The 19,597-nt window shown below is 37.6% G+C and overlaps 2 protein-coding genes across 5 annotated transcripts; one reads left to right on the top strand and one right to left on the bottom strand.

Annotated features, from left to right (window-relative positions):
• The first annotated feature begins 799 nt into the window (after nt 1-799).
• ptgdsb.2 (prostaglandin D2 synthase b, tandem duplicate 2) lies at nt 800-2,679 on the top strand. The gene is given in 6 exon segments (NM_001045413.1): nt 800-954; nt 1,043-1,182; nt 1,269-1,348; nt 1,433-1,546; nt 1,819-1,920; nt 2,034-2,679. Coding segments are annotated over 6 exon segments (555 nt in total). The 5' UTR covers nt 800-858; the 3' UTR covers nt 2,057-2,679.
• A 57-nt stretch (nt 2,680-2,736) lies between these two features.
• On the bottom strand, nt 2,737-18,528 carry zfx (zinc finger protein X-linked). Of its 4 annotated transcripts, XM_073940621.1 has the most exons (9): nt 18,449-18,528; nt 16,524-16,785; nt 14,246-14,366; nt 12,983-14,111; nt 12,266-12,418; nt 7,931-8,068; nt 7,494-7,628; nt 7,114-7,263; nt 2,737-4,974 (listed from the first exon to the last, which is right to left on the bottom strand). In XM_073940621.1, exons 4-9 carry the CDS (start codon nt 13,092-13,094, stop codon nt 3,740-3,742), a joined length of 1,923 nt encoding a protein of 640 aa, XP_073796722.1. In that variant the 5' UTR covers nt 13,095-14,111; nt 14,246-14,366; nt 16,524-16,785; nt 18,449-18,528; the 3' UTR covers nt 2,737-3,739. The 4 variants fall into 4 exon arrangements, with proteins under 4 accessions (XP_073796722.1, XP_021325975.1, XP_073796721.1 ...); XM_021470300.3 differs by lacking the exon at nt 14,246-14,366 and having other exon boundaries at nt 12,983-13,324; nt 16,687-16,785; nt 17,802-18,528; XM_073940620.1 differs by having other exon boundaries at nt 12,983-15,744; nt 16,687-16,785.
• Between the last annotated feature and the right edge of the window lie 1,069 nt (nt 18,529-19,597).

The following is a 19,597-nucleotide window of genomic DNA, read 5'->3' as shown; positions in this document are numbered from 1 at the left end:
CTGCTGCTGTAGCCCATCCGCCTCAAGGTTGGGCGTGTTGTGCATTCAGAGATGCTCTTCTTCATACTTTTTTGTAACGAGTATTTATTTGAGTTACTGTTGTCTTTCTATTAGCTGGAACCAGTCTGGCCATTCTCCTCTGACATCTGGCATCAACAAGGCATTTGCGCCCACAGAACTGCTGCTCTCTGGATATTTTATCTTTTTTTGACCATTCTCTGCTGAGATGGTTGTGTGTGAAAATCCAAGTAGATCAAGTTTCTGAAATACTCAGACCAGCCCGTCTGGCACAAATAATCATGCCACGCTCAAAGTTACATAAATCATCTTTCTTCTCCATTCTGATGCTCAGTTTTGACCTGCAGCAGATTGTCTTGATCATGTCTACATGCCTAAATGCATTGAGTTGCTGCCATGTGATTGGATGATTAGAAATTTACAGTACTGAGCAGTTAGATAGGTGTACCTAATAAAGTGGCCGGCGAGTGTATTTGCGTATTTTTGGATTGGCTGAGCAGCCAGTTGCGATGTACATGCTTTTGTTAAATTTTAGATTATCAAATAAATGTAACCAGAATGAACACAAGAGCCTTAATAAACATGTATTTTGAAGGTCAAATATGGACATATAAATTATAAAACGCACCCACATGCGGTACATCTAGAAGAAAACACACGTGCGTGTTAGCAGTTGTGTAACGACTGTAATTATCATTCCTGTTGGGTCTGCAAGTAGGGAGGGACTCGGCTTTGGGGGGCTCAGTTTGAGGATAAAAAGGGGCTGCCATTCGTCTCCTCCACACACCCGACTCTGCCTTGTGAACTGCAAACAGAGAGAGAAGCAACACTTCTGCAAACATGACGAGTGTCGTAGTAAAGATGCTGTGCCTTCTGCTCTGCGCAGTTTTCGCCTCGGCTGATGTCATGCCCATGACTGACTTCGACCTGCAAAAGGTAAATTCCTCAAATATACGAGCATTTACACCATGCGTTAAACTGAAGGGCACTAAGTGAGATAATTGCGCTAACAAATTTTCTTCAGGTGGAAGGAAAGTGGTATCTCGTTGGCTTTGCTACAAACGCAAAATGGTTTGCAAGTAAAAAGGTTGACATGAAGATGGGAACTGCCATGCTGGTGCCCACCGAAGAGGGAGACCTTGAACTCAATTGCTATAAACCAAAGTATGCAAACAAGCTTCATTGGTGCCAAAGGAAATAGTTTTGATGCATTACCTTTTGATCAATACCTTCGGTAATTTGTTTTTTAGGAGTGATGGTACCTGCTGGAAAATGACGAACCTCGCCAAGAAAACCGAGACTCCTGGAAGATTTGTCTTCTACAGCCAGCGTAAGATTGTTTTTTTCTTATTTTTTCATCTAATAGTTAACATGCTTTATCTGGGCTAAAATACGAATGCAAATTTTTTTTCAGGTTGGAAAAATGACAATGATTTGCGCGTGGTTGATGCCACATTTGACAAGTACGCTGTTATTCATGTCATCAAAACCAAAGCAGGAGAATCTGATGTCCTCAACAAACTCCTCAGTAAGGACATCTTTTGTAGACAATACAAGTAGCCGCTTAACCTTAATGTTGACAATGTTTTCCCTTACAAAAATCAACCATAGTAAATGAACCATGGTTTTATTAAAAAAGGCTAGTCTGGAGTAAAACCATGGTAACAAAAAATCTATCATGGTTGTGCTACCATAATTTAAGAAAAAAATATTAAAAAATCAGTCATGCCTCTAACCAAGTTATTTAAAAAATTTGAAGTTATTACAAAAACTGAGATTCCCTTGGGATTTTTGTCACAGGTCGCACTCCAGAAATTGCTGATGACTTGAAGGAGAAGTTCAGGCAGTTCTGTCGGGACACTGGCATTCTTGATGAAAACATTCTCATACTTCCACCAGGCGGTTTGTTTTATGATTTTTCATGGGGAAAAAAATGTTATTTTAAAAAAACTGACAATGTGTTGAAAGAAACATCATTTATAAATAACTTTCTAACATAAACTTGTGTTCTACAGGAGAATGCTCAGTTGCCGCATAATCACCTCATCAAGCGAAGACAAAGACAGCTTCAGCCGGTCCACTCATTTCAGACAAAAACAGATCTGAATTTACTGTCGGCTTGGTTTTGGTCTCTTTCACTTTGTATGAAAACATTCTTTGTGCCTTGAACAGTCATGGTGTGCTCATATTGATTGACCAGTTTGCAACTACAGAGTAATCAAAAGCAGAGGTGAGAGAAGTATTTCCTTACCAAAACTCAGTTTTTCATGTTCTAGACCATAAGTGCCAATGCTAGCTAACAAGTCTGATCACCATTATGGCACACCACCTGTAAGACTTTTATAAGCTGTTTCATTTGATTAGATTTTTTAGAATTTACGGTCGGCTTGGTTTTGGTCTCTTTCACATTATATTGTTTTTATTTGTGCCTTAAACAGTCTGCACAATCTCAAGCAAAGGGAAGAGAATCACAAAGTATTTTTTACACCAAAATGATGCGTTTTTAACTCAATTCTTAATGATGTATCATGTTTAGAGGTGCCACTGTTGGCTAACATGTCTGATCACCATTATGGCACACCACCTGTAAGAATAACTTCTTTTTTCTCTTTGTTGGTTTTGTTTGCTGCCGATGGATTAAATAGGTTGGCAAAAAACTAATGTGTGAGTGTGTGTGTGTGTCATTCATGCTCAATTTTATAATGAAAAGCAAACACCTTGGACACAAAATACTGTTTATTACTTCTGTATTTACAAATATTTCATATACACATAACATAACCTCTTTTAGAATCTGTTTATTCCAAATTATACATTTTCTGGATCTGTGTAAAAAATAAAATTTACCCTAAATTTCTTCATAATAACAATAATAATAATATTTATTTGAGGGTGAGTTTTACAACAAACAGACCAAAAGCCAAATGGCCACATTCGAGGAGTACACAAACATACAAGCATCTAAATTAAAACAAATTTAGATTTCAGTCTGATGTAATGACGGCACACTCTGATCAAAGCTTGTTATATTACCAAGAAAACCTAAATTACATTCAAGTCCAGACAGCTGTTATTGGTAAATGAATGTGGCAGCACGGTTTGGTTTTAGAACCCAAATTAAAGCCTATATCAGCCATTTGCTCTCAAGTGACAACACTTTTCCAGCAGCCAGGGCATGAGGTGATTATTTCTAATTAGTTTTCATTAGACATTCTGCACATCTGAAGCTAAACATAAAGCATTAGCACCATCGTTTAACGACAATAGACTTTTTCAAGCCCATTCTCAAAACTTGTACTAGTAAACGCATGTGCACATTCACGCCACAATCATCAAAGCTGTTCACACACAGTTTGTGTAACATGCAATGCAGGAGTCATAATTCAAATGTATCACCAGATGCTCAATATCAACATGTAATGCCATCCACACTTGATTTAATATGCAAGATTATCTAGAGGTGCATTTACCCTACAGCTGGTCACAACAATGGTTAGCTTTTTATTCTTCAGGATCTAAAGAAAGGTTCATGAATCTTCGAAACATTCACTTGAACATTATAGAGGGGTAATCAGACACATTAGATGGTCCATTTACTCCCGCTTTCATTCTTTCTATACCATCTGCAATCTGAAAAAGCTCAACCAGACTTCGCTTTCAGCCAAAAAGGCCACAGCTATATCAGAATGAACCTTTTCCTGATTGGAGATAGTATGGCAGGTCACATGGTAGGCATTAGGTCTTTATGATGCCTCATGATGTGCTGATTCTTCTCGGATGGTCTTCTGAAACCTTTCGAGCAGAAGTCACAACGGTGAGGATAGTCTTTGGTGTGAATGGAGATCACGTGCCTTTTGAAACCAGACGCGTCGCCTGTGCTGTAGTCACAATACTGGCATTGGTACACCCTTCGCTCCCGGTGACCCTTCGACAAACCGGCACCCCCCAATATTTTCTTACCTCCATGAGCTCCGAGTCCAAACGTCTTCTTAAGACCCTTTTTATCAGGAAATGCCTGTTGCTCCTTGGTGTGCACCGACAAAATGTGCCGACTGAGAACAAATGGATCTGCGATCTTGAAATTGCAATGCCTGCATTGGTGCAACTTCTTAGCCTTATGGGCGGCCGAGTGTTTCTTGAGCTCGGACGGCCGGTGGAAGCCTTTGCCGCAGACTTCACATTTATGTGGATAGTCTTTGGTGTGAACTGAAATAATGTGGCGCTTCAGGTCACTGGAGTTCGAGCTTTTATGGTCACAGTGGGTGCACTGGTGCGTTTTGGCTTCCTCGTGCGTTAAGCTGTGCTGTAGAAGCTCCTCTGGTTCAGCGAATGTCTGGAAACATCGGTCACACTTGTAGGGCATTTCTTTGCTATGTTTGGTTTTAACGTGCGTCTTTAAATTGGACGAATCGGCTGATTTGTAGTCGCAGTAAAGGCATGAGTACGGTTTTTCACCGGTGTGTGTTCTCATGTGTTTCTTCAGCTCTGAAGGATGCCGAAAACCTTTCCCACACTCTACGCAAATATGCGGGAAGTTCTTGCTGTGAACGGCGAGCAGGTGCCGGTTGAGGAGTCCTTGTTCTGCAGTCTCGTATTCGCAGAACTTGCACTTGTGCATTTTGGTGGTTGGTGGTGAGATCTGAAGCTTGGCTTCTCTGTGGTGGTGCTGCAGACGATGGGAGAACAGCGCAGCCTGCTGGTGAAACTCTTTCCCACACACTTCACACTCAAATGGGGCTTTACTACTGAGAGTGTGGATCTCCATGTGGTTGTGGAGACTGACTTTTTTGTTAGTGGTAAAGTCACAGTCTGTGCACTGGTATTTCTTTCGGTTGACGACATCCTGGTGGTGGTTCTTGGTGTGGCGCTTGAGGAAACCACGTGACTTGAATTTCTTGCCGCAGAGCATACAAGGGTACACTGTAAGAGGCTGGCCGTAAGGCCCGATGATGATTGCTGAAGTTGAAAAAGTAAACAAAAATGAATGCAATATATTTTAGCACTGAGAAAGATTGAGGTTGGAAAGAGTCTTTAAGTAAGCTGCTTTCATTTGGTCAAAAAATGTAAAACTCTACAATCTTGAAATGTTATTTAGAATAAATACTTTTAATTTTTATTTCATTTTAAATGTAATGAACACAAAGATAAACGTTCAGCATTTACTTAGTCTTCAGTGTCACATAATCACAAGTGTTTTTAACATTGATAATAATAATATATTTAAAGGGTCACGAAACCCCCGTCTCAGCAGGGTGTTTTCATACCTCTAGTGGGTGAGTCCCGCACTGTATAGGAGGGAGTGTTGAGTGGCAAAAGAGGGTAGGGCTTGCATAAAAAGGGGAGTTTCATTAAGTGTACTACAGCTGATTTCCACACCGGCAACACAGTCACAGGGGAGATGATAGTGACTGCTTTTACATGGAAATCAGTAATCAAATGATTTGCCTTAATCTGAATAAGACAATAATATGATTAAAGCGTGTACATGAGTTGTGTTTTGATGATCCCGTTTTACATGTTATTGTACACAATTCGACACAGCACTATCCAAATTCCCTCTGGAGTTTCATGTATTTTCGGGTGTTTCATTCTTAATTTTTTTACTTTAACTGAAGTTTGGCACTTTCACTTTCATTCAGAAACCTTTCATGCATGCCCCCCATGACAAAACGAGATATTGGATGCGTGGAACAGCTGGAAGTGTAGTTTTAATGGAATTTTATACCACACAAAGTAGAGAGCACAATGATCGCACACTTACCAAATCTGTGGAGACAGGACACACAACACAAACTGGAGCCGTGTCTTTTTTAAAAGGAGCTGAGCGGCAAATACGAATTTCACCATTTCCAGACACAAAAAGCTTTTGGGTAAAAATGTTCTTTACAAACATTTTTGTTGCATGTTAGCAGACTACTGTAATCCACACGAGTCCAGCTGTGCTCTCATAGCGGGAAAACTGATGACCCATGTCTCCAAACAATTCTTCTTCTTCCACCTTTTTTAATTATGATTGGCAACACAACATGGCGTCTCTCTGATTGGTCTCTGAGTTCGCTGATTGGTTTGAACCAAGTCTTTCTCATAAATAATGCTGAAAGCTCAAAGATGTCACGTTGTATTTGCTGGTACAGACATCCAATCAATTTGCTTGAAATAGCGCAAAAACAACCAATTGTCACTTTTTTTTGTAAATATGTGTGTCCTAATAGTGTTTTTAGCAGCGTAGGACACATACAGTTGAAGTCAGAATTATTAGCCCGCCTGATTATTTTTTTCCAATTTCTGTTTAACGAAGAGAAGATTTTTTTTTCAACACATTTCTAAATAATTCATTCCTAATAATTGATTCATTTTATTTTTGCCATGATGACAGTAAATAATATTATATTAGATATTTTTCAAGACACTTCTATACGACTTAAAGTGACATTTAAAGGCTTAACTAGGCAGGTTAGGGTAATTAGGCAAGTTATTGTATAATGTTGGTTATAGTCTGTAGACTATCGAAAACTAATATAGCTTAAAGGGGCTAACAATATTGACCTTAAAATGGTTCTTAAACAATTAAAAATGGCTTTTATTCTTGCCGAAATAAGACAAATAAGACTTCCACCAGAAGAAAAAAATATTATCAGACATACTGTGGAAATTTCCTTGCTGTGTTTAAACACTATTTGGAAAATATTTAGAAAAGAAAAAAAAGGGGGACTAAAAATACTGACTTCAACTCTATATGACTGTCAACATCTCAAAAAATGTGTTTGTGTTTCGTGACCCTTTATGAATATACATGTCGCAAACATTTGTGTTGCTTAATATTTTTGTAAACACTGTGACAGGTTTTTCAGTGGAATTTTTTCACCAGTTTTTGCATTTACTGTTACTTTTGTAGTTAAAGTTGGTAGTATAATGTATTTTAGCTGAACAGAAGTTATTTCTTTTATTTCTTACTTTGTTTTAATTTTATTTTTGACCACATAAATTTGCATATAATATGTAACAGCTGTTTAAAGGTTAATAAATAAATTCAAATAAACAATGAACTATAAAAATAAAATCTAAAAAACCAACAATGAAGCAGTAAAGACGCACCTGTCTGAATGTGCCGAAATTCAGAGCGTTTTTTGCCCCTGTTCTTGTTTCGTTGCCGACTGAGCCTTTCAATCATGTCAGATTCATCAACATGCAGCAGAGCACTAGCTGCTCCATTCCGGTTCTCACAGCTTTCGCTCTCTTCCCCACCTGACAGACATTATATTAATTACCTTTCTCACATTGTAAACAAACACATTTACAAACTCCATCTAAACACATTTTCCCAAATTTATCCAAATAACTGTAATAAGCAAATACGTTCATTCTATACCAGGGAAAATATAAATGATAAAAGGAGACATACAAATGCAGATTTTCTTTAAAATTAACTGTAAAAAATATATGCGTTAACCATAAACAATGGTGACTTTACTGACCGTAAGCAGCTGCCCAAGCCACAGGCATGAAGTCTTTGCTAAGTGATGCGTTTTCAAGTGTCCTCTGAACATTTCCAGGGTCTTCACCCCCAACCACCACTTCCATGTAGACCTCATCTGTGATTTTAGCCACATCTGTTTGGGGAAGAACATGCAGTCTCAACAGAGCCGCTCTTCATATTTAAGGGATAGTTCCGCCAAATATTGAGTTTCTTTCATCTGCTCAACTCAAAGGAAGATATACTAAAGAATGATGGGGAAGAGTCACTGATGTCCATACTATTTTTTTTCCTACTATGGATGACAATGGCTGCATTTTTTTCAACATTCTGGGTTTGTTGTCAACCGAAGCAAGCAAGTCAACCGCTTTTCATTTTTGGGTGAACTACCCCTTTACAGAATCCCCTTCATATGAAACTGACAGTAACAAGACTCACTGATGTCATCCTGACTTTGATTGGCTTCATCCATTGACATGTACACCATTTTCTCTCGTATGGGCAGTCCAGAAGAATCCACCAGCTCCACGGTTTCATCCACATCTAGCTCAGCGTCTCCTATGTCGACTGTGCCTCCTGTGAATCACCAATAACTCTGTTAAAAACTATACTAGTAAACAACTAGAAATGATTTCATAAAAGGATATTGCAAACAATTTTTTAAATGCAAATGCAAATTGGATTTTCAAATGCATTTTCAATATGTGGATGGATAAATTGTCACATAATGCAAATGCAGTTGCAAATCCCGCATTGCACTTTCGTGACTTTGTTGTGATTGCCCCATTTCAAATAAAAAAATCCCAAACGTCCATTGTCTTACAATCTTACAAGCTATGCACCTGACATATCTAAAAAACAATATTAATGGCTGCATTTGCTTATTCTTTTTCCCTGCATCGTGCATGTAACCTGCCAAAGTGGAATCGCAAATACTTTTGTCATTTGAATTTCCGATATCTTCACAAAAACCTGTCAATCAAATGACAGTGGTGGGTCTACTTTATTGACATGTTTATTTTGGGAAGTCACATCACCAGTGCCAGCCCGTCCAACAGGCAGTATAGACGGTCGACTAAGCCACTGCGTTTCTTGAAGGGCCCCACGAACACTGCTCTTGTACATTTACTGTGAATGTAAGGGTGAGGATGAGCGCGCACGTATAAATCCTTAACAATACAAATTGAAACCGCATTAAAAGCGATACAATTCACAACAACAGTGAGAAGAAAAAAAAAACCCTTAATTTCATTAAGAGAATAGCTCTGCATAATTCATACATGACAAATAGCTGAAAACTATAATAAATACACAACAGTCAAATAAAAGCAGAAAATATTAGAAACATATCCAGCAGCACCACACTCTAATTTGCATAACACCGCCCTCGCTCGGCTATTGGGTGAACTACAATGAAGTAACGTTCACGCTAGAGATGCGCGGTTGGCGGTTATAGCCGCGGACTCCGTGGATAAACCGCGGATCGGGCGGATGACGTTACGAAAAAATAATATTTTAATTAAATTCGGGCGGGCGGCGGGCGGTTGTACTGTTTTTATAGGCATAGCTGGCACTCCAACGAAAAAGCCTAGGACTGACTTCACAGAATGGGAGGAGGAATCGGATACACTAATTCTGGATGAAGTACAGAAGTATTCCTCTACAAACTTCCGTATAGACGGATCAGCAGAGGAAAATCTACTTCCTTTTGGGAGAAATAAGGCCAGTCATTCCCACGACTACAGCAACTTTCCAAGAGAATTCTATGCATTTCAGCAACAAGTGCTGCGAGCGAGCGCTCCTTCAGTGCAGCAGGGCGCATTATAGTGGCTATGCAGGCGCTCCCGTCTGAATCCTGACACAGATGCTATTTTATTCCTGCATTGTGCCAAGAAAAAAAATCAAACTAGACCTAAGGTCAGGCATATTAAACCAATTAGCCTATGTTATTTAGGCTACACATATGTTCAATATAAACTTTTGAGTTCGGTCAGCTGATAATTTTACGTTCATATTGGTTTAGCCTGTTCTATTCTAGACATGTTGGCCTCGCTTTTACGTTTCGAGGCTAAGGTTATTTTGCCAGAATTTCTTTGTCGCAACTGGCGTAGTATTTCGTTATGCTTCAAATTTGAGGGGAATGGGCATAATCCTAAATCCATGGGTTATTGGGGCACTTGTCATACATGCACTTAGCCTGGTCAGACTTTATGTTCGCTCAAAGAGGGATGGCATATCTATTTTTCTAATTTAATTTCTAATTGTGGGGGTGACTGAGCCTACAAGGCTTAGGCACGGTATGACGTTTTTATTAAAAAAATTTTCAATTGTTTGCCAAAGCATGCGACTATAGCCTATGCCTACATTAAGATATTTATGTTAATATTTTTTTACTGCCTGTTGTTTCTTTTGGCATATAAAATAGGTATTGTCTGATAGAGATATAAATAAAGGTTCATCTTGTCGCAGAACTGGTGTTGTTTCCGATTTCTACAAGCTCAATAACATCCACAGCAAAAAATAAAAAATAAATAAATAAAAAATAGTCGAAAAACTGTGCCCATTAATTAGATGTGCAAGGCAAGCAGGTATGCTTTTGGGGTTGCTATGGACAACTACAAATGTAAACATTATTAGGCTATAATGTAAATGACTTATTATTCTATCTATTTACTAAAAAATAAAGTGAAATAGGCATTTAGTAGTAGACTAAATAGCAGCATGTTGAAATGATGTGTCAATGCGTTTTCTGTTAGGCTACAATAAAAAAAGTTGTATAGTACAGTGCGTTTAATTTAGGCTATTTATTTACTTTTGTCCCTGTGCGCCGATTGGAGACGGAGTTCACTGCTGATATTCTGAGAGCTCGGGTGCTTCTCATTTCTTATTTGTGCATCCTCGTTTCCTTTCCTTGTTTTCTTTCCTCGTGTTTCCACCCCACCGGGATACGAGGGAAGGACGCAAGGAAAAGACTGAAGGACCGAGGAATCGAATCAAGTGAAAAGACACGTCCTCGTATCTTTAGCGTAACTTCAAAGCGTCGTCAATTAATGACTTGCACGTTTGGATTAACTGCATGTCTACATTAAAGTCATTCTCTATTCTATAATGATCAATAAAGAAACATTCATTTAATAATAAAAAGGAATAAGCCATTCAAATAAAGAGCCCAATCAGCAGATGGCGGGCGGGTGCGGTTTTAAAAATTGGTCAAAAATGTTACTGCGGATGGATGGCGGACGGATGATGAATTTTGTCATGCGGTTGCGAATGAAATAATAGCCCATCCGCGCATCTCTAGTTCACGCTCACGTTCAATATAAACTCAAAAAAGTGTCTTAAAGTCTTAAGTAAAATTATATCACAAGAGTCGTTGCCATTTTTAATTGATCTTAATCAAATTTGAATTTGAATTGAAACGGCAGCTGAAAAAAGGAAGCAAGCTCAAAGTAAAGGTATGTTTTCTTTTATCAAAATAGTTCATATAATTCAAGAATCTGTGTCTTGTCCAACCTGTGCCCTTCTTTATTAATTCATTAATTTATTTGTACTTTATTTTATTTAGTTTGTTCTATATACAATTTCTTTTCACAACACACTTGCATTTTCATTTGCAATACTTTACAACACTTGCCAACTTACACTACCGGTCAAAAGTTTGGGGTCAGTTTTTTTTATTTCCATGTTTTCTTTTAATTATTCTGTTCATCAAGGCGGCATTTATTAAATGTCAAAAATTGTTCAATATTTATTACATTTTTAAATAACTTATTTGAACCTTTATTGTATGTAGTTTCAAATGAAATTATTACTAATATTAGAGTGATCATGTGACGGTAGACCAGAGTAATGAAGCTGAAAATTCATCATTAAATTCACTGGAATAAATTATTCAATTAAATGACAAACTACTTTTGAACAGTTCTTATCTTTACACTTTGTACTGTATTTTTGATTAAATAAACGAAGCCTTGGTGAGCAGGATAAGCTTATTTACATTTAAATTTTTATAAGCTTTAATTACTAATTTTTTTAATTCTTTAAATATAAATTTTTATACACTTATAAAACATTTAAAAATCCTACTGACCCCAAACTTATCGCTAAAGACCCATAGTGTGTTTGTTTAAATATGAGTGAATATTTGAAGAGTTCAGCTGCAAACATCTCTGAATGCCATCTAAACTTTTCATCTAAAATTAGCATTTTTCTAAGGCTCTTGTGGGTAGGTTTCAGTAAATACACTTTTAGGTTGAAATAATTTAACATTAACATAGGAGGTTGAGAAAAATTTTCATTTTTGAAAGAAATTTTAAATGGCATTAAGAGTTTTTGCATCTGAACTCTTCATTTTTAAATGTACTAAATGTAAATATGTTACAGTTAATACAAATGTATACATGTAAATATTAAAATAGTGTTTTTTTCTGCTTTCTTCTTTATGTTTTTACACCTGTGAGCCCAATTTTTTTTTTTATCTCGCCTAGGGCCGCCATTGCATGTCATTCACAGTTGGCGTAGTGTTTTGAACTTTACAGTCTATAGCTTTGAACAATGGAGGTAATTGGTGAAATTATGAAGAGCGTTTTGAAGCATTTGAACAGACTCGGTAAAAACACTGTAAGGATTGTGTTGGCTTAGTTTGGACAATGACTTGAAGTTTCAATCATATGCAATCTACTTTTATTGCAAAATAAATAAAAACCTGTTTAGAATCGTTCATAAAAAACAAAATCACGATTGATAAATCACATGTATATATTTGTGACGTACCCAAGTCATCCTCCCCTGGGTGAGCCTTGATGATGTACACTTTGATGACCTCTTGACCATCATCATCCTTCTCCACATCTTCTGAATCCTCTAAAGTGCCCTCAATGGTGACCTTAGCATCTTCATCAGACACCACCTTTCCAGCTTCATCCACTGAAAGCAAGTGAGTGTTAGATTATGGAAAATGTAATCCATATTTTGGAAAGCAGCAGCCATTATCTTCCATAGTATTATTTTTCCTGGTTTTGATGTCAATAGCCATGTTTCCATGCAAAGATCCAAATTAGATTTCACATGAAATGGAAATGGAATATCACATGAAACATTATTGAATAAAGACACCATCACACCAATTATACAGCATGGCCTGGAGAAAAAAATAAATCACAAGACTTTTTTGATGTGCGTGTTGGAATTGATTCAGTTTACATGTGCATGCTTTTTCTTATAGGATAAAAAGGTTTATCAAACAGAGTTGTGCGCATCAGTTGTTTATGCTCATTGCATTTTCAACATTTTTGCACATTTTTCCATTTCCATGAAGCTTTTTTAATGTGACATCCTGAAATGTGCATAAATATAGGTGAATGGAAACAGAGCTAACGGCTATAACATTCTTTCTGTGTTCAAGAGAAGAAGAAAAAAACTCAGATGAATTCAGAACCACTTGAGGGCTAGCAAATATTTACAGATCATTTTCGCTACAATCTCACTCACAGGAGATCATCAGATAGTCTCCGCAGGTGTCTGGATCCTCTTGTACCTGAGCGTCGGTCACCACATCCACCTGCAGCCCTTCATCCTCCAGAGCCACATCATCAGGTGACATCACACAGGTCTCCACGGCAATGGTGCCAAGCCCTTCATCATCGTCATCATCAACATCGTCCTCTTCATCAGTGCAAGGCACATACTCCGCCACCACATCCTCGATGGCCTCCTGGATGACCAGCTCCTCATGAGTGAGACCGTGCACCGCGATCTTCTCACCCTCCACATCAGACACCAGCACTGACTCCTGCAGCTCCACCACCACCTCGTCTTCTTCTCCATCACACTCTTCTCAAAAAAGAAGTTACAAATTCCAAAACATTAAGGTGAGATATTATTTTTTTCCATGCACATGCCAATTCTGAGATTTTGATTTGATTTTTCAGTCTTCTTTCTATTCTTACTTCTTTTTTAACAACCTTTCAACGTCCATATTCATAATCAGTATCAGGTTCAGCTATTCCAAACTTAAAACGAGATAAGATGTTTAAGATTACTTAAAAAAAAAAAAAAAAAAAAAACTTTTAACCTAAATCTGGTTAGACACTTTCAAAAATGTCAACAGAATAAATAATAGTTCCTGAAATGTATTTTTTGTCCTAAACAATTATTTTTCACCTGAATTCATCTAAACAATTGTTGCAAATTGGAACATATTTAACAAAAAAAGAATGCCTCATTTGCATATTTAAATTGTCCATTTTTATGCAAAAATGTCTTTTCTAAGTGAAGTTTCACAAACTAATTTCAGGAGGAGCATGTGATATGATTGACTACAGCTGGTCCTTATCGCTAATCATCAGCTAGCCTATCGGATCATTCCAAAATATCCTTATAGATAAGTTTTCATTCCCTATCTTCATTTTGGAAAACCCTCCTACATCCTTCCCTTCTCTCTTCTCCACAATTCTAGGATCGGGCGACATGGCAGCTCAGTGGCTGGTGCTGCTGCCTCGCAGCGGGAGGCCCAATGGTTCAAGTTCAAATTGAGCCAGTCGGCACTCTCTGCAGAGTTTGCATGTTCTTCCCGTGTCTGCATTGGTTTCCCCCAGGAACTCAGGTTTCCTCCCACAGTCTAAAAACGTGACATAAGCGAACTGTAATAACAGTCACAAGCACTTAACACATACATACTGAATTAATTCTAATAGATCCACCTTATCAACCAAAGTATAGGTAAAAACTTACTGGGGGGTTCTCGGGAAATACCTGATCTCGTATCCATACTAATGATCATTGACCATGCGGGAACCTTGGTCTCATCTATCTCCAAGCTCAGGGGTCTCTCCCGGGACAGCATGCCAAATCGGCTATTATAGTCAAGCATTATCTAAGTGTGAACTCTCGTAGTGGTTTAAACTGTTGGTTTAAAGTTGTGTGGCAACAGTATATGATACAGTAACAGTATAAGCCTCTAATGGTAAACATTAACAGTAATTCATACTTAATTCATTATATTCATTTGTAGCTCCGTCCTCTTTTGAAAATAGCAAAATCTAATGTGAATTTAAAGCGACAGTAGCTAAAATGCAACAATTTAGAACAAAGCCTAAAATGAGCAATTTTAAATAGCTAAAAAAGATTATGTGTGGGGTATTTTGAGTTGAAACTTCACATGCAGTCTAAGGACAGAAGAGACTTATTTTAAATGTTGTAAAAACGGGCATAATAGGTCTCCTTTAAACATTACATTTTAGAAAATGTACAATTATAATATTATTTAATTCTTAATATAAATCAAAGCAGGGGAATAGTTTATTGACTTTAAGTTGTGGTATTAACTATTAATGGACTAACCTTAAAGGGCACATAGTTTACCCCTTTTTTATGATTTAATGTTAATATTATGGTTCTTCTGAGTGTGAAAGTTTAGGTTCAGTTTAACACAGTTCAGATGTTTTTATTAAAACGTGTTAAACGGTGGTGGGCGTTTACACAGCTCGCTGTTTTAGGGGCGTGTTGCTTCACATGAAAATTTGTTTCAAGTTCCTGCCAACGTAACTAGGGGGCAGAGTCAAGAGCTCCAACGCTCTGTGTTTAGCAACAAACAGGCAGAGAAGCTGCATGAGAGGATCAGCATTCAGCCGTGCATGTACGCATCGGCCACAGACCAAGCAGAGAGTACAAAATCATTTGTGTCTTTGTATAGTTTTACAGCCAACTGTGTGCTAGTTTAAAGTAACGAGCTTGTACACCGAGACTAATAACCATGCACACTAAATTAACTTTGTCTGAGGCACCGGATGACCCGCTTAGAGCCGCGACACGGCACACCAGACACGGACATTCGCATGTTCAGATGGCGCTCTGTGGTAGAGATCTGCACGAGACTAAATTTTGAATCCCGCTCCCGCCAGGTTTTAGCCCGAACCCGACCGCTCCCGCTTATATTGAGCATTTGTTCTCCCGCTGCCCGACCCACCCTGTTTCCTACCCGTTGTGCCCGTTCCCGCTAACGAGTGGGGAGGAAAACAAAACCGAAAACCACCCAGCTATACGGAGTCCAGACAGCCTAACAAGCTGTCTGTATCAACACACACACCAACAAACACGCTAAACGCAGCATCACGATGTCTCATTCACATACATACATACACGTGCTCGCTCGCTCCAGCGGTACAGCCGCGGGAATGCAGACCTCTACTCTGTGGGGCGGCAGATATGAAGTCAATGCTGCACGTCGCCAAGCAGCGCTTCTGGTGTGCGACCTGCAGGCAAGTTTGCTATTTTATTTCCAATGGAGCGACACTCACATGAGGCAAAGTCGCTCACACTTTACAGCTGCACCTAGTTAAGATCACACTCACAGGGAGCTTCTGTGACCAAGAAATGCAAACTTCTGAAGTTTAAGGTAGATGCAATAAAAAGTACACTAGTATGCAAACCTACCTACAGACAAACTAAGTTGCAAACAATAATTCCAATTAGAGCGATCATGTGGTGAATGCTGATCTTGTGTTGAGCCCAGTGAGCTTTACATCTAAAAATAGAGCAAGGGTGTTCCTTTAGTGGCATCGCTTTGACTAACACGCTGAAAATGGCGGACGTGAAACGACAAACTGAAGATTAGATGGCGTGTGCCAGTCAATCAATATTGGTGGGCGGGTGGACTGCACTCCTACGTCAAGTTGCGGTCAATCTAAAAACCGCTCCAATTGGTCCACCGTTTTTATGTTGTTAAATTGAAAAAAAAAGGACTGGGTGTGTTTATATTACCCCAATATGACGGTCTATACACTATACTTATACACATGTCTGTCCAAACAGCTTGAAAAGTAGATTATTTACCATAGATGCCCTTTAAAGCAGTCCAAACTCTGTCCCAGTGGGCCGGTGTCCTGCATAGTTTAGCTACAACTTCCTTCACCACACCTGCCTGGAAGTTTCTAATATATCTAAACTGCTTGATTAGCTGGTTCAGGTTGTATAATTGGGGTAGGAAATAAAGTATGCAGGACACCGGCCCTCCAAGATTGAGTTTAGACACCCCTGCCTTAAAGGGTTAAAAGTTTTAGTGGTTTGGAACGACACGAGGGTGAGTAACTAATAACAAGATTTTAATCTTTTTAATGTCTTAAAACAAACAAACAAACAAACAAAATCAAACAAAACATATGTGAGAGACTTCAGCATAATGACTGTTTGTTTACCTGTGCCGTGGAATATGATCTTAGGCTCATGGGAATGAAGAGAGAGAACAGTTACATCTTCATCCATTGTCTTCACCGTTCATCTGCATAATATAGGATCTACAAGAGAAATCACACAAGAAATGTAACAAAATTCTTTTTTTTTTTATTCAATTAAGGTTTAGTTGTGTAGCTTTATAATTTTTTTTTTTTACAATATATACAGTGAGATAAAGAAAACTACATCACAAAACAAATGAACAAAACAGTTAAGGTGTTCTTGCATTCCTTTATTGCAAGCATACATACATACATATATATATATATATATATATATATATATATATATATATATATATATATATATATATATATATATAATAACTATATATATAATAACTTTAATTACTATATAATTACTTAATAACGTCTTGATTTACTGCATAAATAGAATTAAAAACTAAGATGGAAGTTACTTAAAATGAAATTTAATAAAACTTTTCTAAATATAATAATTACAATTTCTATAAAATGTTAGAAATAAAAATGCTTTGCAAATCACTATTGTAATGAATATTGTAATGCACTTGTAGAACTTGCATCAAGTGAACATTTTGATGGTTTCTGCATTTAATTCAGACAACATTTTAATGGATGCTTAATTCTCATTTATAGGTCATAACCATAAAGTAATATTTTGTAAAGAATCTATCATAATTAATAGATATTGGCAAGGCTTTACTTAATGGTCTTAAGTTAACATTTTATGCTAATGAACAGACATCAAGCAAAACATTTGCTACAGTATTAGGTAGTAGGGTAATGTTATCTAAAACAAGCAGCTTTTCATTGTTAATAGTTTATTTTAGATTAGGTGCATTAAATTAAATTTACTAATACATAACAAAAATAGCATAAGGTTAGCCTTAACCAACACAGATAAGAGTTCAGAGGTATTTTTGATGTAATGTAGTTAACTAATGTTAATAAATTAAACTATATTGTGAAGTGTCATTACAAATTTAAAAACACAACCTTTACATAAAAATAATTCAATCCTGTTTGCATTAAAACTGCACTTATTATTTATTTAACATGACCTTATGCGTTAATCAAATGAATATTAAATAAAGTACCTTATCTTGAGCTGCCTATTTCTCAGTCTATGAGTTGCAAATACTTTAAATTATAACTCAAGCATATTTATTTAATTATAAGTAACAGAGTTAAGAAATGACTGCACAATAAGAAGTAGGTTTAGCACACCAACTGTAACCCAAATAGCCTCCCATGAATCCTATAATCTGATACTGTAGGGTTGACGCCTCTCCTCCTCCCATCTGTTTACAGTAAAAAGGGCGTTTCCTTCTTGAGCCTTGACTATATCCCGCCCATCGTTATGAACCACCAGCCACGCCCCTTTGCCTAACATCGCCATTTTGAATACATTAAAATAATCCATTAAATTTCATAAATATACAATTTAGTCAAAGCAAACTAACACTAAATATAATCCCCAACACACACTGTAGTCAATGTAAATACGAAATCAACGTGTAGCTCTATTAGTGTATATAAAAACAGTCAAGTGGGTCGTGAGAGTCTGGTCTCCGCGGCCTACTTTAGGCCTCTGCAGGCCGCGGCTCGCTGCTAACAAAAGGCCTACGTTCCATTAGAGCGGCGTTAATCTCGCAAACCCATAAACACGCACTTCACTTCCCCTCTAAACCAACAAAACCTCACACATGTGTATTTTAAGACCGTGTTAAAGCCTGGGGCCTACCTGTTGTAGTATATATACGATTTGTTCCCAAGGCCGTGCGGGTTTGCGTCTCCCACCCCCAGACTCGGGCAGAATCAGACGGGGCTCTTGTGTGAGTAGGGCGGGCCGCGGCGGAGCGCGGAGGGGAGGGGCCGAGTCTGATGCGCTCCGCGGCGCTGCAGCCTCCAGCTCCTCCGGCTCTTACACCGCCTTCAGAGGCGCACGTCACTGCCTCACAGCCGCAGGAAAATGCGGAAGGAGTCTCAGACGAGTGGCCGCGCTCCGGCGCTTTTGGCAGGCCCACAAATTCTGTTTTTCTACGGTTTTGAAAGCAGTCGGTGTGTAATAAAAGCGGACGAATCGCTTTGTTTTTTGTCTGGCGCTTTTGAGGGAACGCTTGTGGAGTTTAATTTATGGTCCGCGAATGATGCGGAATGATTAGCGAGCTCGGAATATTAGCCAGTAATGGATTTACCATTAAAAATCTGGGTGAAAATGACCATTACACTGTTTTGTTGGAGAAAAATTGCTGCGTAGTACATTTACACTGTTCAGTGCGAATACTGATTTTACCGTTTTCTGTTTATATACGTTTCGCTATGGAAAAAAATAAGAGACGACTTCATAGTTATGGTAAAGTTTTTTTGTTTGTTTGTTTCATTTTGTAAACTACCGTTGACATTCTGTCGAATTTCAAATAAAAATGTAATTTGGAGATTTATTTTTTATTTTTTGCATAAACAGCCCTGATTTTTCATCCAACACAAAGTAGAACATTTGTTATTCTGACCAATCTTCCTTTGTGGAAAAAAATTACTTTTAGTTTCATTTTAAATTAGTTACATTTTTTATTTGGAAATGTTCATAAACCTTTACAGAACAAAATATATTTTTTATAATAAACTTTTATATCTTTTAAATTGTTATATTAATTAAACTAACATTTTCTTCTATATAGAAGTTCTATGAAGAACACATAGAAAACTAGGCAAACATATAAAACAATGTACAAATTGTAAGACAAATGCTAGTAATATAATGATACATTATGCGACCTAAATGCCCAAAATTATGGTAATATTAATTCTTTAACCCAATACATTATTTTAATATATTATTGAGTGTATATTTCAGCCGTTTTTTTTTTCAGTCACACTTTAAATAAGGTTT

Source organism: Danio rerio, chromosome 24 (assembly GCF_049306965.1).
Source record: "Danio rerio strain Tuebingen ecotype United States chromosome 24, GRCz12tu, whole genome shotgun sequence".
Classification (NCBI taxonomy): domain Eukaryota; kingdom Metazoa; phylum Chordata; class Actinopteri; order Cypriniformes; family Danionidae; genus Danio; species Danio rerio.
The sequence above is the reverse complement of the archived record's forward strand: the minus strand, read 5'-3'. Positions and strand labels throughout refer to the sequence as shown.

Coding starts and splice junctions, on each gene's coding strand:
- zfx (XM_021470300.3), bottom strand. CDS start 16,753: ATGGATGAAGATGTAACTGTTCTCTCTCTTCATTCCCATGAGCCTAAG. Junction 13,325..16,686: donor GATCATATTCCACGGCACAG/GTAAACAAACAG, acceptor TTTTTTGAGAAG/AGTGTGATGGAGAAGAAGAC. Junction 8,069..12,265: donor CCCAGGGGAGGATGACTTGG/GTACGTCACAAA, acceptor GGTGATTCACAG/GAGGCACAGTCGACATAGGA.